This window comes from Pelophylax lessonae (genome assembly GCF_965119305.1).
Source record: "Pelophylax lessonae genome assembly, chromosome: 4".
NCBI lineage: Eukaryota > Metazoa > Chordata > Amphibia > Anura > Ranidae > Pelophylax > Pelophylax lessonae.
The window spans coordinates 29,752,811-29,770,750 of NC_138771.1; the positions used below are offsets into that span (position 1 = coordinate 29,752,811).

The 17,940-nt window shown below is 46.9% G+C and overlaps 1 protein-coding gene across 1 annotated transcript in view; it reads right to left on the minus strand.

Annotated features, from left to right (window-relative positions):
• Positions 1-17,940, minus strand: part of PGPEP1L (pyroglutamyl-peptidase I like) — a 69,743-nt gene that overhangs the window by 42,074 nt on the left and 9,729 nt on the right. The window contains exon 4 of the mRNA XM_082256953.1: positions 15,115-15,231. Coding sequence (XP_082113079.1) covers positions 15,115-15,231 — 117 coding nt within the window. The remainder of the gene's footprint in view (positions 1-15,114; positions 15,232-17,940) is intronic.

Sequence of the window (17,940 nt, forward strand, 5' to 3'; positions counted from 1 at the left end):
GTGTAACTGGGAGGCTGTTTAAAAACGGCCTCCCAGAAAATGTGAGTCCGCGCTGCAGCCGTATATAGGCTGTAGCGTGGATGGGAAGAAGTTAAATAGGATTTATATAGCGCCAACAGTTTACGCAGTGCTTTACAACTTGAGGGTAGACAGTACAAATACAATACACTTTAATACAATAGGAATCAGAGGGCCCTGCTTGTTATTTATGTACAGTATTGTATGGCCGCGCACTTGTCAGTTAAAGTAACGCATTGCCGTTTTGCAAAATATGGCCTGGTCATGAAAGGGGATAAATCTACCAGAGGCCAAGTGGTTAAAAAAAAAAAGGGAGCAATTATTATCACAATTATTATCACATTCCAAGTCAGAGTGTTCGATCAACACCAAAAAAGGAAAGAAATTATCATCACAATTACATCACAATCCAAGTCAGGTCTCTTGTGTTCTATCAAAACCTGGAGTGAGATCCCCTGCCTGTCATTGGAATCAGACGGCCACATTACACTTTAGTACTTCTCAAAAAAGCCTTCAGACTGGAGTGACTTCAGTGGCATAAAATGCCCTCAGTCCTGAAGGGATTAAAACATTACTTACAAGGATTACACATACTGACGTTTACTGCATATACAGTATTTAACTGTTAAATAAATGCACATATGTGCAATGGGAGAATGGTTGTTATCCAAAAGAAAATGAAGCTTGATCCCCCCCCCCAACAATGAAAGTTCTCAGTTGGACTGGGATATTCTAAAGAAACTGCTTGACTATCACATGCAGCTTCAGAGACATTTGTATAGGAGTATACAGATGCTGTCCAGGGATAGCAATGCATTATGCCATCTGTCGGTAATGTACAGGCATACCCCACTTTTAAGTACACAATGGGACCAGAGCATGTATGTAAAACGAAAATGTACTTAAGTGAAGCAATACCTTTTTTCATTTCTCAATGCATGCAAATACACTAGCTCCATAGGAAATTTTGGTGAGCTTGACATGGCACTGCTCCCAAACCGTAAGTGACAAGGACACCAAGCTTGGGGAGCATGTTAAGGGGATCCAGGACTATGACATGGTGGATTACCTAGGCAAGCTGGCCGGCCACAAATAGGATATGTTGTAGTCCTGGGCCCCCTCTCAGTGCTCCCTAAGTTTGGTATCCCTGTCACTTATGGTTTGGGAGTAGTGCCATGTCAAGCTGACCAAGATTTCCCATAGATGCCAATGTTAAAAACCAGGAATAGTGCCATGCCAAGCTGACCAGGCCGTGTCCGTACTCGCGAGTGTACGTAAAGTGAGTGTACTTAAAAAGGGGTATACCTGTATGTAATATGTAATGTAGTATTGAACCTTGGACACCTATGGTAGAGAGTGACTAGGTGTCCCTGGAGCCGCAGATTAAGTCAAGTCCTGCTGAATGGCAGTCTCAGCCTGGACCCCCACCAGGCCATGCCCCCATTGATTGTGTTTCACTCCAGAACTTACTCATGGGGAATTGAACCTTGGACACATATGAACAATCCTCTACGCTCTCTCATTTTTTTGTCCACCATAGTATCCAGTGGCTGCCTGTGAAACCTCCAGTGCTCTGTGAGTGACAACAGGGAACACATTTCTCACTTCTTTGCCTTTGTGGGGATTGGACACTGGCAAAGAAGGTGCTGCTACAACCCCCATATAACCCCTCCCACCCCCAGGTTACCTTACCCACTCCCTGGTAACCTCCGTTTTTTTACTAGTGTCTTAAGGTAATGGACCTCTTCTCTCTGCTGAGAGAAGCTTACCTTTCTGTCTCTGAATGATTATTCCAAGCTGATTCTTCTAATAAAATTTCAGCTGCACCACAGCCGCTGTGGCTTTTTATGCAGTTTTCGGAACAGTATGGTCCAGAGCCTTGGTGGACTATATCCACACAATGTCAAATAGAAGAAGACATGGCGCCAGCCTGTAGTGTTGCTGACATGCACTGGATTCTGCTGTGGGTGCCCCTCTTGGCACAAATTTCAATGCCTAGAGTAGCCACAGGGTGCTTTACAGGTCCAGGGTTGTGGTTTGCCTGGTGCAGAGCCCTGTCTCTGAAGACCCCAGCCCATCATGGAGGCTGCAGTAAGCAAGGTGTTTACCCCTGTTAATTCCTGTAACCTAGATGGTGAAGGTAGAAGCTCTCTAAACATTCAGAACCCAGGGTGCCCTTGTGTTAATAATCCCTTTAGGGGTGTAGGGAAGCTGCCAGCCGATTATCAGTACCCAAGGCAGGGACCAGGTAACTGTAGATGTACATGCACAAATATCAATTTGGTAAAAAGTTTGACCTGTATTTGTACATAAAACATACATATGTATAATATTTATCAGAGATGTATAGTAACGAAGTAGAACTACTTCACTACTGTACTTAAGTACCGAAATGCGGTATCTGTACTTTCCTAGAGTAGAATTTTTTTCTCCTACTTCCACTTTTACTTCACTACATTTTTTCGATTATTTCGATACTTCTACTCCGATATTTTTTTTTTGTGCTGCATCGTTACTCATTACTTTTAAAAAAATTACCACTGCCAGAACAGTAGATGGCAGGTTTCATGAAGCTCAAAAAAATGTGTATAATGTCATTTGTAAATCAGCGCATACGAAAATAAAGGCAGTGTATAATAAAAGCTGCTATACCAAATCTTTCCAATAAAAAGAAAATATGAAACAAACAAATAAATGGTGCTACAGTGCTTAAAGTGCATTAAGAAATTACTAACAAACAGAACTTGGCTGTGCGAATAAAGTGCCTGTGCAATCAATATAATATCATTGTTGCCCCCAGTGCCCTGCCCACACTCCACACAGTATCAAAAATAAAGTGACATGAATGTGCTAAAGCCTAAATGCAGTGAAAATAATTATTCCCACAATGTAACAGTAAATTCAATTCATATAAAATATGACAATAAATCACAATAAAATAAGTTATGAAATAAGTTAGGTCAGGTGCGTGCAAGAAGTTGAAGTGTGTAAACCTCTCTATAACGAAAAGTCCATAAATGAATTCCAGTGTGCAAATCTAAAGTGTCACTTCACTTGTCAGATGCTTCCACCTCCTTCAGTGCTCGAGTGACCGACCAACACACTTAATGGTGGTGGCATTGGTGGATAGCGTCTGGGTGGCACTGTGGCACTGACTGCACTGGTTCAAAAAGCAATATATATTTAATTATTTCAATTCTGAATCTCATAGGTCCTCTCCTCATAAGATATTAATAACTTTAGATTAGGTGATGAACTTCTTGGCGGCCCTGGCAGGATGACGGGGACACCCGCCACTTCTGGAGCCGAGCCGCTGTGATTCCCCAACACGTGACAAAGTGACAGCCAGGAGATACAGTGGCTAGTAGTGTTCAACAATACCGCTTTTATATATAAAAATGAAATAAAATGTACTGACTCACAATTTAGTAGTAGTAGGTAGCGTGTAGCAGTAGGCAGCACAACTCAATTCAATCAATCCCACAGCCTCGCTCGCGCCGCGGCCCGCGGAATCATTGTCATGATCATCAAGTTAAGACCGCACAGGAGGAGCCGTGCTGCCGTCTTCCCGCTCGAGGTCTTCGCCTCTAAACATGTTGTGTGTCACTCAGACTCCACCCCTTAGGGCCCTTACTGAGAGGAGTTGTGACACGGGCGGCGGGACGCAGGAGCAGGACTCGGAGCATTTTCTTCGTTATCCCATCTTCTTCTCTATGGAGGTGAGTGAGGTGGACCGTGGAGAGGGCCTAATCCTTGCCATGGCAAATGTGCCATTTGAGAATCAAATAATCAATATAAAATATTAATATATTATATACACACGGGTCATGGGTGGCTTTTTTGAACCAAGAAGAGTGAGACTGACGGCTATGATGATTATCCGACCATCCATGGTCCATGGACCATAAGTGTTGTGTTGTGGTGGTGCCTGTGCTTCCTGCGGCCTGCCTCTGCCTGTGCGGCTGGGCCTGCACTGCAGTGGCCACTGGCAGTGGCACTTGACTTGAGCAAAGCAAATGAGCACTATTAGTGTGAAGGACAGGTGGTGGAAGCATGTTCTGACAAGTTCTTATAATGAAAATAATATAGACAGCTTTTTGAACCAGTGCAGTGCCAGTGCTACTAAGGTGAGAGGCAGAGAGAGAGGCTATCCAGTCCACCACTTTACTTGAGCAGATCACAGAAGAAAGGTGGAAGCATCTGACAGCAAGTGACAAGCACTTCTTAGATTGCACACTGGAATTCAGTTATGGACTTTTCGTTATAAAGTTTAGTTTACACACTTAAACTTGCACCTAACTTATTCACAATCACAACTTATTTTATTGTGGTATTGTCATATATATTTTATATGAATTACATTTACATTGTGGGAATAATTTGCACTGCATTTAGCACAGACATGTCACTTTATTTTTGATACTGTGGGCGATGATTTTGAATACAAGAAGAATATAATTGCAGGCACTTTATTAGCATTTTTAGCACAACCACTTTGTTAGTAGTTTTTGATGCATTTTTCACTTTAAGCGTTGTAGGTTTGATGAAGCTGGCCTGGCACATCATCATCAATTGAGCAAATCAAATCAAACCGCGATTAAGAAGACTGCGCATGCTCCTGTTCTGCCTTTTGATCAGCTGAAAAGATGGACGAACCAAAAACACCACCTTCCACCCCTGGCCCTTCAACTTCAAGTAATCTGCCTGGCTGTGAGAGTGAGGAAGCTCAGGAAGGAGACCACCCCTGGCTTTAAAAGGTGGATGCTTTAAAAGGGGAAGGGAGGGACATACTTTATCTGTTTTTTGTTTACAAAAAGTTACAGCCTAAGGAATTGTGATTGTCCTTTAGGTTAATCATTTGAATAAATCATTTGAAATAATAAAAAACAATATGATGTTCAAACTTTTGACTTCTTTCTTTAATAACTACATAACACAGTACTTGTACTTCTACTTTCAGTACTTGAGTAGAAATTTTTTTTCAAAACTACTGGTACTTTTACTTTTAGTACTTAAGTAGCAAAGTTTTTGAAAAAACTACTTGCAATACTTAAGTAAAAAAAATGTTGAATACTTTAGTACTTCCACTTAAGTAACTTTTTCTGCGAGCACTTCCACTTCTACTCAAGTCACTTTTTGATCGAGCACTTGTACTTTTACTCAAGTAGAAATTTCGAGTACTTTATACAAGTCTGATATTTATATACATATAAGTCTGAGCTTTTTGAGTCTGTTCGAGGTTCCCTGATGGCACTTATTGTGACAGCAAAGACTTGAGGGTTGTGAGCTTGTGGAACCAGGAGTACTGCCATCTAGCTTCTTAGGAACCTACTGCACCTTTTCACCAATGTTATCATCTGCCTCATCTACGCTAGATTACACAGGTGATTGAAATAGCGGTACCTGGGTTGCTGTTGCCCACGAGGTCTTGACATACAAGCATTCCACTTCCTCCATTACTTATGTGGAGTTTGTGAGAATGGCAGGTCATAAGCAAATGGAAAATGGGTCCGATGGACTTACTAGCTAGCTTAGGTTCAGCTTCTAGTCCTATTGGGGTAGTTCCTACATTCAGGGTCCCAGCACCCTTTCTTCTGACTCTATTCTGCTGGTCTTCCAGCCACAAGAGTCTCCTTTTCCTTATCTAGAGAGTCATTTTCTGCTACTATATCAAATTTCATGTGCAGAACTTCTGGACTTACTGAGGCCATAGACCGCAGGAGCCACAACATGACCCCTCCAGCTGCTCTCCCTGACTCAGCCTTTGATTCCACCTTGTAAAAAAGGCACAGTACCTGTAAAGGAGGTACAGTATCTCACAAACGTGAGTACATCCCTCACATGTTTGTAAATATTTTATTATATCTTTTCATGTGACAACACTGATGAAATTATACTTTGCTACAATGTAAAGTAGTGAGTGTACAGCTTGTATAACAGTGTAAATTTTCTGTCCCCTCAAAATAACTCAACACACAGTGTCAGGACTCTGGAGGCGAGCCTGATGTGCAGAGGATAGCCTCTAGCTCACCGAGGGATGGAGCACAGACGTGTCACCCAGGCAGTAGACGCAGGCTAACCCGAGGTGCGGAATCTAAGTGCCAACCGGTCTTCACCAGAGCCTCAGATGGTGAGGTTGGATTTTGCTGCGTGTATAGCACCAGGTCGCGGTCCTCGGGGTTGCCCTGCCAGGAGGTGAACAGGTCCGGATCTGGTGGCAGATAAACAGACAAGGATAAGGCAAAAGAGTGGTCACAAACAAGCCAAGGTCAGGGCGGGCAGCAGACAAGCGAGGTGAGGGACAAGCCAGGAGGTCAAACAGGAATCAAACTGGATACAACAGGTTTCAGGTTCAGGAACACAGGAGAAGCTTCAGATCAGACAGCAAAGACACTGTGCTTCTGAGGTGCTTAAATAAGGCAGCCTATTGCCAATTAATGAAATTAGTCTGAGCTAGGTTAACCCTTAGGTGGCAGATTCATGACAGCACTTTAGTGTGCACAGGGAGCGTTCCTGACATTGCCCCCCCCCTTAAGGGCAACCTCCGGGTGCCCAATAGGTTTCTCTTTTGTGGGTGACTGCGAAAGAAAGCCTGGATAAGTTCCATAGCGTGGATGTTTCGTTCAGGCTCCCAAGAGTTTTCTTCTGGACCATAACCCTTCCACTTGACAAGGTACTGTAACAGGTTTCCTCTCTTCCGGCAGTCCACAATAGCTTCTACTTCATATTCCACATCTCCATCAATGATTACAGGTTCGGGTGGCTCTGAACTCCTACCAGGGAAGGTATTGGGAACTGCAGGCTTTAACAAGGAGACGTGAAATACTGGGTGAATGCGGAGTGAATTGGGTAAAGATAACTCATAGGAAACTTCATTAAGTTTCCTCTTGACCGGAAAGGGTCCAATAAACCTGGGAGCCAATTTTTTAGATGGACAGGCTAAACGGAGGTTAGTTGTGGACAACCAAACCTGGTCACCTGGTTGAAGAATTAATTCTCCCCTTCTGCTTCTATCAAAGATCTTCTTAGATGCCGTTTGTGCCTTAAGTATGGCTTCCTGCAGTAATTTGCTGTTGCGAGCAAAGAAATTAATAGTGTCCTGTACTGCAGGGACTCCAGAGTCAGACGGGATATCGGGCAAGAAGGATGGGTGGAAGCCGTAGTTTGAGAAGAATGGAGATTGTCCAGTAACAGAATGTTTAGCATTATTATAGGCAAACTCTGCGAATGGCAGCAAAGCCACCCAATCGTCTTGAACAAAGGTGGTAAAACACCGAATGTACTGTTCCAAGGTCTGGTTGGTCCTCTCGGTCTGCCCATTAGTCTGTGGGTGGTAAGCAGAAGACAAGGATAATTCAATCTTCAACAGACTACATAATGCTTTCCAGAAGCGTGAGGTGAACTGCACCCCTCTGTCAGAGACAATATTTGCAGGTACCCCGTGAAGCCTAACAATCTCTTTTATGAAGACTTCTGCGGTTTCCTTGGCAGAGGGAGTACCCCTGAGGGGCAAAAAATGGGCCATTTTAGACAATCGATCCACAACAACAAAAATGGCAGAGCATCCCTTAGAAGGAGGAAGTTCCACAATAAAATCCATGGCGATCATCCTCCACGGTCTATCAGGAACTGGAAGTGGTCTAAGGAGACCCCATGACTTACTTCTCGCGGGCTTGCTTCGGGAACACACAGCACAGGAAGACACGTAGTCCCTACAACTTTTTTCCAGGTCAGGCCACCAGAATGTACGCTGCAGCAAGTCAAGGGTCTCACGGACTCCAAAGTGACCTGCCAAGGGATGGTCATGACAAGAACCCAGAACCGACATTCGGACATCTTCTGGAATGAAGATCTTGTCCCCAAACCATAGCAAACCGTCCTTAGGTACCAGAGAAATTTCAGGAAGACAGGGAATACTCACAGAAGCCTGTTTAATATGAGCCATCAGATTAGTTATTGGAAGAAGAAAGTTACCTTCAGACAGGATGGTGTCAGGTACATGAATTTCCTTCGGGTCATCGAACATGCGGGAGAGTGCGTCCGGTTTGACGTTCTTGGAACCAGGTCGGTAAGTAATATGAAATGCGAACCTTGAAAAGAACAGAGCCCACCGTGCCTGGCGTGGTCTCAGACGTTTAGCAGATCTCAAGTATTCAAGGTTCTTGTGGTCGGTGAAGATAAGGATGGGATGTGCTGCCCCTTCGAGTAAATATCGCCACTCCTCGAGTGCCACCTTGATGGCCAAAAGTTCACGATCGCCCACATCATAGTTTCTCTCCGCTGGAGAGAGTTTGCGGGAAAAGAAGGCTACAGGGTGTACCAAGTCTTTAACTCCCTGTCTTTGGGAGATAACAGCCCCTACAGCCACTTCTGAGGCATCTACCTCAAGGAGGTAAGGTAAGGTGGGATCAGGGTGTCTCAGGATGGGAGCAGTAGAAAACAGCTTTTTCAGGACTGAGAAGGCGGTCTGGGCTTCAGGGGACCAATGGAAGCGAATGTTCTGCTTGGTAAGCTGTGTGATAGGGAAGATGATGGTAGAGAACCCCTTAATGAATCTCCTGTAAAAATTTGCAAATCCAACAAAGCGCTGCACCCCCTTTTTGTCAGATGGAGCCGGCCAATCCAAGATAGCTGAAACTTTTTGAGGATCCATCCTAACTCCTTCGGTGGATATGATCAGGCCCAAGAACTGGATGCTTTGCTGTTCAAATTCACATTTCTCGGCCTTAGCATAGAGTCCATGTTGGCGGAGGCGGCCGAGAACTTTCCTGACGTGCTCCCGATGCTGGTCCAGAGATGCAGAAAAGATTAAAATATCGTCTAAATAGACAATTACGAAGGTGTCAAGCCAGTCTCTGAAGATGTCGTTTACAAAATGCTTAAATGTAGCCGGGGCGTTGCAGAGACCGAAGGGCATCACCAGGTACTCGAAATGCCCAAACCTGGTACGGAACGCCGTTTTCCACTCGTCCCCTTCGCGTATACGAACCAAATTGTAGGCCCCACGTAAGTCTAATTTGGTAAACAAGACAGCAGACCTTAATCTCTGAAAGAGTTCTGGAACCAAGGGGAGAGGATATCGGTTTTTAACCGTGACTTTATTCAACTCTCGGTAATCCACACAAGGACGGAGAGAGTGATCCTTCTTTTCTACAAAAAAGATTCCTGCTCCTGCTGGTGAAGTAGATGGATGGATGAAACCCTTCTTTAAGCTTTCGTCCACGTATTCCTTAAGAACCTCCAACTCCCGTTCGGATAGTGGGTAGATACGACCAAACGGAATCTCGGCCCCTGGAAGCAGCTCTATAGGGCAGTCATAAGGACGATGAGGGGGAAGGGTCTCAGCCCCACGTTTGCTGAAAACGTCCAGAAACTTATGATAAGCCTCAGGCACAACAGAGCATAAATCTGGATCAGATTCTAGGCACAGCAAGGTTCTGGAGGAGCTGAGAGAGTCAGGCAGGCAGGAATTCAAGCAGTAGGTAGACGGGAACTTGAGGACTCCAGAGGTCCAGTCGATTTGGGGGTTGTGTGCCTTCAACCAAGGTAACCCCAAGATGACTGGAAACAAGGGGGACGCAATAGCGTCTAGGCTTATTAGTTCCTTATGGTCGCAAGAGGAGATCATGAGGAGAGGAGGAGTCTCCTGGGTTACAGGTCCGGAACTGATGTGGGAACCATCAGCCAGGAAGATGGTAAGTCCTTGGGTCTTGGGTTGAAGTGGAATACCCCGTTGAACAGCGAATGACAGGTCGATAAAGCAACTACATGCTCCGGAGTCAATAATTGCGGTTACTGATATGCTACCTCCTGGAAGCTGAAACGAGACAGGGAAGGCTAGGTGAGAAGCACTGGAAGCGGATGCTGGACCACTGGATGGGGAGATGGAAAGGCACTTACGTAGCTTCGCAGGGCAGGAGCGCACGTAGTGACCGGCTTCTCCACAGTACAGGCAGAGATTGTTCTGTCGCCGGCGATGCCTTTCTTCAGTAGACAGGGCAGGTCTCTTAACCCCAAGCTGCATGGGTTCCGGGACATCCATAGCAAAGTTTGCAGGAGCAGAGCTGGTAGGAATCGGATTAAAGGAAGGGACGTTTACCGGGGCCGCGAACCGCGGCATCATCCAGGCTGGACGAGGCTGCTGGGCGGAACGTTCTGCACGGCGTTCCCTGAGCCGGCGGTCTATCTGGATAGCCAGATTTATTAGAGTCTCTAGGGTGTCAGGAACCCCAACCCGGGCTAGCTCATCCTTCAGCCCTTCAGAGAGACCTAAACGAAACTGATACCGTAATGCAGCGTCATTCCACTGGGTGTCGGAACTCCAACGCCTAAAGTCTGTTACATAGTCTTCCACATCTCTTTGACCCTGCTGAAGCGCATGCAGAGCAGCTTCAGCGGTGGAGGTTCGCTGAGGGTCGTCATACAGCTGAGCCATGGCACTGAAGAAAGACAATAAGTACTTTAGATGAGGACTGCGCTCTTCAATAAGCCGATGAGCCCAAGACTGTGGTTCATCCAGGAGCAGGGAGATGACAAAGCCCACTTTGGTAGCCTCCAAGGAAAAAGTCCGAGGTTGCAGAGAGAAATATAATTCACATGCGTTGCGAAACGCCCTGAACTTGCCTCTGTCCCCTGAGAACTTTTCGGGTGTAGGGACCCGGGGTTCAGGTGGCAACATCACTACTGTGGGACCTGGAGTAGGTTCTGCTGGTACTGAGGAAGAAGAATCTGTCATCACAGGGGGGTTCCCAGGTGCAGAACGCATCCGTTCCTCCAGATGCATGTAGCCCTCCTGAAGTGTCTTTACGGCTTGAGATAAAGTTGTGAGATGCTGGCAGATCTCATCCAATGGTGAGGCCCCTCTTGCAGGCTGCGACATGGCTGTCTGATACTGTCAGGACTCTGGAGGCGAGCCTGATGTGCAGAGGATAGCCTCTAGCTCACCGAGGGATGGAGCACAGACGTGTCACCCAGGCAGTAGACGCAGGCTAACCCGAGGTGCGGAATCTAAGTGCCAACCGGTCTTCACCAGAGCCTCAGATGGTGAGGTTGGATTTTGCTGCGTGTATAGCACCAGGTCGCGGTCCTCGGGGTTGCCCTGCCAGGAGGTGAACAGGTCCGGATCTGGTGGCAGATAAACAGACAAGGATAAGGCAAAAGAGTGGTCACAAACAAGCCAAGGTCAGGGCGGGCAGCAGACAAGCGAGGTGAGGGACAAGCCAGGAGGTCAAACAGGAATCAAACTGGATACAACAGGTTTCAGGTTCAGGAACACAGGAGAAGCTTCAGATCAGACAGCAAAGACACTGTGCTTCTGAGGTGCTTAAATAAGGCAGCCTATTGCCAATTAATGAAATTAGTCTGAGCTAGGTTAACCCTTAGGTGGCAGATTCATGACAGCACTTTAGTGTGCACAGGGAGCGTTCCTGACACACAGCCATTAAAGTCTAAACCGCTGGCAACAAAAGTGAGTACACCCCTAAATAAAAATGTCCAAATTGGGCCCAAAGTGTCAATATTTTGTGTGGCCACCATTATTTCCAGGCACTGCCTTAACCCTCTTGGGCATGGAGTTCACCAGAGCTTTACAGGTTACCACTGGAGTTCTCCTCCACTCCTCCATGATGACATCATGGAGCTGGTGGATGTTAGAGACCTTGCGCTCCTCCACCTTCCGTTTGAGGATGCCCCACAGATGCTCAATAGGGTTTAGATCTGGAGACATGCTTGGCCAGTCCATCACCTTTACCTTAAGCTTCTTTAGCAAGGCAGTGGTTGTCTTGGAGGTGTGTTTGGGCTCGTTATCATGTTGGAATACTGCCCTGCGGCCCAGTCTCCGAAAGGAGGGGATCATGCTCTGCTTCAGTATGTCACAGTACATGTTGGCATTCATGGTTCCCTCAATGAACTGTAGCTCTCCAGTGCAGCACTCATGCAGTCCAAGACTATGACATTCCCACCACCATGCTTGACTGTAGGCAAGACACACTTGTCTTGGTACTCCTCACCTGGTTGCCGCCACACACACACTCGACACCAGCTGAACCAAATAAGTTTATCTTGGTCTCAGACCACAGGACATGGTCAGACTAAGAACAGTAATCCATGTCCTTAGTCTGCTTGTCTTCAGCAAACTTTTTGCGGGCTTTCTTGTGTGCATCATCTTTAGAAGAGGCTTCCTTCTGGGATGACAGCCATGCAGATCAATTTGATTCAGTGTGCGGCGTATGGTCTGAACACTGACAGGCTGACCCCCCACCCCTTCAACCCCTGCAGCAATGCTAGCAGCACTCATACATCTATTTTCCAAAGACAACCTCTAGATATGATACTGAGCACATGCACTCAACTTCTTTGGTCGATCATGGCGAGGTCTGTTCTGAGAGGAACCTGTCCTGTTAAACCGCTGTATGGTCTTGGTCACCGTGCTGCAGCTCAGTTTCAGGGTCTTGGTAATCCTCTTATAGCCTAGGCCATCTTTATGTAGAGCAACAATTCTTTTTATCAGATCCTCACAGTTCTTTGCCATGAGGTGCCATGTTAACTTCCATTGACCAGTATGAGAGAGTGAGAGCGATAACACCAAAGTTAACACACCTGCTCCCCATTCACACCTGAGACCTTGTAACACTAAGGAATCACATGACACCGGGGAGGGAACATGGCTAATTGGGTTCAATTTGGACATTTTCACTTAGGGGTGTACTCACTTTTGCTGCCAGCGGTTTAGGCATTAATGGCTGTGTGTTAAGTTATTTTGAGGGGACAGCAAATTTACACTGTTATACAAGCTGTACACTCACTACTTTACATTGTAGCAAAGTGTGATTTCTTTAGTGTTGTCACAAGTAAAGGTATAATAAAATATTTACAAAAATGTGAGAGGTGTACTCACTTTTGTGAGATACTGTAGCTATTTAAGAGGAGGATCTCTCACCCAAGTAGACATCGGATCAAAATGACAGCCTTATTACTGAGATTTCACCTAAACTAAAGAATTCTATAGCTACATGCTGATGCTGTACATCAATAAATGCAACAGCCCATGTCTGCCCACCCTAAGGTACAGTGACTTAAAAAAGAATTCATACCCCTTGAAATTTTCCACATTTGTCATGTTACAACCATAAACAAATGTATTTTATTGGGATTTTATGTGATAGACAAACACAAAGTGACACCTAATTGTGAAGTGGAAGAAAAATCATAAATGGTTTTCAAAATTCTTTACAAATCAATATGTGAAAAATGTGCACATTTGTATTCAGTCGCCTTTACTCTGATACCTCTAACTAAAATCTAGTGGAGCCAATTGCCTTTAGAAGTCACCTAATTAGTAAACAGAGTCCACCTGTGTGTAATTTAATCTCAGTATAAATACAGCTATTCTCAGAGAATTGGTGCAGGAACTCAAGCATGTCCCCTAACTGAACCACATAGAAGGATAGGTGTGCCGAAATTGCACAGTGTAAGGATATTAACCACTTAAGCCCCGGAGGATTTGGCTGCTCAAAGACCAGGCCCTATTTTGCGATTCGGCACTGTGTGACTTTAACGGACAATTGGTCGTGCAACACTGGGATGGCTGCGATCAGGACACTGGTATGGCTGCGATCAGGACACTGGTATGGCTGCGATCAGGACACTGGTGTGGCTGCGATCAGGACACTGGTGTGGCTGCGATCAGGACACTGGTGTGGCTGCGATCGGGACACTGGCGTGGCTGCGATCGGGACACTGGTGTGGCTGCGATCGGGACACTGGTATTGGCTGTGATCGGGACACTGGTGTGACAGTGATTGGGACACTGGTGTGACAGTGATCAGGACACTGGTATGGCTGTAATCGGGACACTGGTATGGCTGTAATCGGGACACTGGTATGGCTGTAATCGGGACACTGGTATGGCTGTAATCGGGACACTGGTATGACAGTGATCAGGACACTGGGATGACAGCAATCAGGACACTGGGATGACAGCAATCAGGACACTGGGATGACAGCAATCAGGACACTGGGATGACAGCAATCAGGACACTGGTATGACAACAATCAGGACACTGGTATGAATGCAATCAGGACACTGATTTGGCTGTGATCAGGAAACTGGTACGGGGTATGGTGGTGATTATGACATTGGTATGGTGTATGCTGATTTTAAGGATGTTGGTATGGTGTATGGCAGTGATCAGGACATTGGTATGGCAGTGATCAGGACATTGGTATGGCGGTGATCAGGACACTGGTATGCGGTTTGGCAGGGATCAGGACGCTGCTACGGGGTATGGCAGTGATCAGGATGCTGGTATGGAGTATGGCGGTGATTAGGACGCTGGTATGGGGTATGGTTGTGATCAGGATGGTGCTTTGGGATATGGCATTGATTGGAATTCTGGTATGGGGGTAATCAGGACGCTGGTATGGGATATGGTTGTGATCAGGATGCTGGTATGGGATATGGTTGTGATCAGGATGCTGGTATGGGGTATGGTTGTGATCAGGATGCTGTTATGGGGTATGGTTGTGATCAGGATGCTGTTATGGGGTATGGTTGTGATCAGGATGCTGGTATGGGGTATGGCGGTGATCAGGATGCTGATATGGGGTGATCATGGTGCTGGTATGAGGTATCATGGTGTTACTGGCAGCATTGGTGACACTGGGGCAGGTGAAAGGGGCAGATGCACTGTTTAATTGTACTGTACTGGGGGCAGTGATCAGGGATACTCTGGATAGGCTGGAACTGCAGTCTGTGAGTGGACAGCCAGAGTACACTCACAGGCAGCAATAACAGTTCTCTCTGCTCTCATAGCCAATCTCTTTTAGAACAGAGAACCAATCTTTAATTTCACTTTAATATGTTTACCATGTGATCGCTGTGTCCAATCACAGTGATCACATGGTAAACATAGGGAAGTGAAAGTAAATTTCATTGGTCTGGGGGACACATCGATCATAGGGCTCCCGGGTGCACACTCTGTAAGCCACGCACGAGCCTCTGATGCATGGTGATGTTTGGGTACGTCAACCTGCATCAGTGCTGCTCCCGTTCCGCTGTTTATGTAAGCTGGGTGTATAGGAAACAATTAAAATAACCTTAGGTTGTAGCTCCGCCCATATCTTCCTGATCCTCTTCTCCACCTCAGTATATTTTACAGGAAGTTCTAGGATGTCAAGATGGACATCATCACCAAGACCATGCTTTGCCAGTTCCTGGAAAAAAAAATATACCTACTGAACCTCTTGATAGCTGAAATATGAGGGTGCAAACAAGCTTCTCTTTCTAGCTCTCAAATGGCAATATTTAGGCAAAGATATATGTAGCTGACATAAGTTTGGGCCGAACACGAGCTTGTCTCTACTGACCACAGGGGGTTGCTCTCTCAGCACTGCCGCCATTTATTGATTTTAGTGATTGTCAGCTTCCCCAGTGACCCCTATGATATGAAATATGCATACTTACTGTACCTTGGTCCAAGCTGAACAACAATTCAGCACATTCCAACATGTTATGTTCCAGGATGGAAAACCAAAGCAATAGAGTTAAAGAGGAAGTAAACCCTCCTCTGCAAGTTGTATCTATAGGTAAGCCTATGATAAGGCTTACCTATAGGTACTGTAAATATCTCCTAAACATGTACCGTTTAGGAGATATTTACCTTACATGCAGCCAGTGACGTCACTGGCGCATTCCCTCTGAAGGAACGGCCGCTGGTGCCATTCCTTCAGAGCTCCGTGCCGTGACCGTTGCCTCCCGTGCGCGTGCGCGGGAGTGACGTCACCGCGGCTCCGGCCAATCAGATGGCCGGATGCCGCGATCCCGGAAGACGGGCGACTGAACATGTCGCCCGTCATACAGGTAAGCGGACGGCACGGCGGGGGCTCATTCTAAGGTAAGTATTGCATAATGAGCTAGTATGCGATGCATACTAGCTCATTATGTGTTTCTCTTTCAGGGTGAAAACGAAAAAAAAAAAAAATTGAGTTTACAACCTCTTTAAATGAGAGCTTTAGGGCTCTTTCACATGGTCCGCCTCCATAGGCGGATCCGTGCTGCTCAGCGGGGATCGATCTGCGATCCCCGCTGAGCCGGCGGTTGACAGCTCTGTCTCCGCTTGCAGTGCGGAGAGGGAGGTGTCAGAGCCCCCGCTGCTCTCTATGGGGAATCGGATGAGAGCGGACCGCCTGTCCGCTCTCATCCGATCCCATCCAATCCGATCCGATCCCCAGGACGGATGGAAAATAGGGTTTCCATCCGTCCAGATTTCACGGACAGGATCGGATGCGGATGGCAGCGGGTGTCAGCGGACATGTCACCGCTGACATCCGCTGCTCCATAGGGCTGAATGGGGCATCCGATCAGATCCGCCTAAAAAACTGACAGGCGGATCTGATCGGACCGCCCGTGTGAAAGAGCCCTAAGGCTTTATGTACACGGAACGTTTGAAAATCTCTCCTGAACGCCAGTAACTGACAGCTAGTAACCGACGGTTAAAAACGTCTATTCTGCCGCGTTTACATGCCACGTTTAGAAGCGTTTTTACATTGTAAAATGGTCAGAAATGTATTCCCATTGAAAATACCTATAAACTAAAAGCTTAAAAAATGTGAGTTATCGCGTTTAGACGCATTTGCACGCTGTTAAAAGCATTTGGCATTTCAAATGCCAATAAACTTCCGCTTGAACGCATTTTTTTGCTTTAAAAAAAAAAAGGCCACTAAACTCAACTGCCTCTAAGTGCCTATAAACACAGTGTACACGGACAGATAAGATAACATAGAGGAGGGTTCAGGGGCTGCTGAAAAAAAACGCCCAACTGCTCCTAAACATCCGTTTATCAGCAGCAGTGTACATGAGGCCTAAAGCTTTCTCCAAAGAATTGCTGGTAAGGTCTCATGCACACAGGGCGTTTTTACAGTTGCTTTTTAGGAGCGTCAGGCGGTTTTTTTTTTTTCAGCTTAAAAACGCCCCTCCATGTTATTCTATGGGCTCATGCACACACAGACTTTTAGGAGCTGTAAGCAGTGTTGGGGGTAACGAGTTACAATGTAACGCATTACGTTACTACGTTACCAAAAAAAGTAATGTAGTTAACGTAACTTTCCTGCGTTACCCAAGCCGTTGACATCTCGCGCGGGCCGAGGAGGCGGGAGTTCTCGAGATGGCGGAGGAGGCGGGAGGACTGAGGAGAAGACGCCCGCCACTGCAGGTAAGTGCATTGGTCTCTCTGGCGTGGTCACTCTGGCATTGAAAGGGGGCACACTGTGGTCAATCTGGGGGCACGCTGTGGTCAATCTGGGGGCACGCTGTGGTCACTCTGGGGGCACGCTGTGGTCACTCTGGGGGCACGCTGTGGTCACTCTGGGGGCACAATGTGGTCACTCTGGGGGCACACTGTGGTCACTCTGGGGGCACGCTGTGGTCACTCTGGGGGCACGCTGTCGTCACTCTGGGGGCACGCTGTGCTCACTCTGGGGGGCACGCTGTGCTGAATCTGGGGGCACGCTGTGGTCACTCTGGGGGCACGCTGTGGTCAATCTGGGGGCACGCTGTGGTCAATCTGGGGGCACGCTGTGGTCAATCTGGGGGCACACTGTGGTCACTCTGGGGGCACACTGTGGTCACTCTGGGGGCACGCTGTGCTCACTCTGGGGGGCACGCTGTGCTCACTCTGGGGGGCACGCTGTGCTGAATCTGGGGGCACGCTGTGGTCACTCTGGGGGCACGCTGTGATCACTATGGGGGCACGCTGTGGTCAATCTGGGGGCACGCTGTGGTCAATCTGGGGGCACGCTGTGGTCACTCTGGGGGCACGCTGTGGTCAATCTGGGGGCACGCTGTGGTCAATCTGGGGGCACTCTGTGGTCACTCTGGCATTGAAAGGGGGCACACTGTGGTCACTCTGGCATTGAAAGGGGGAA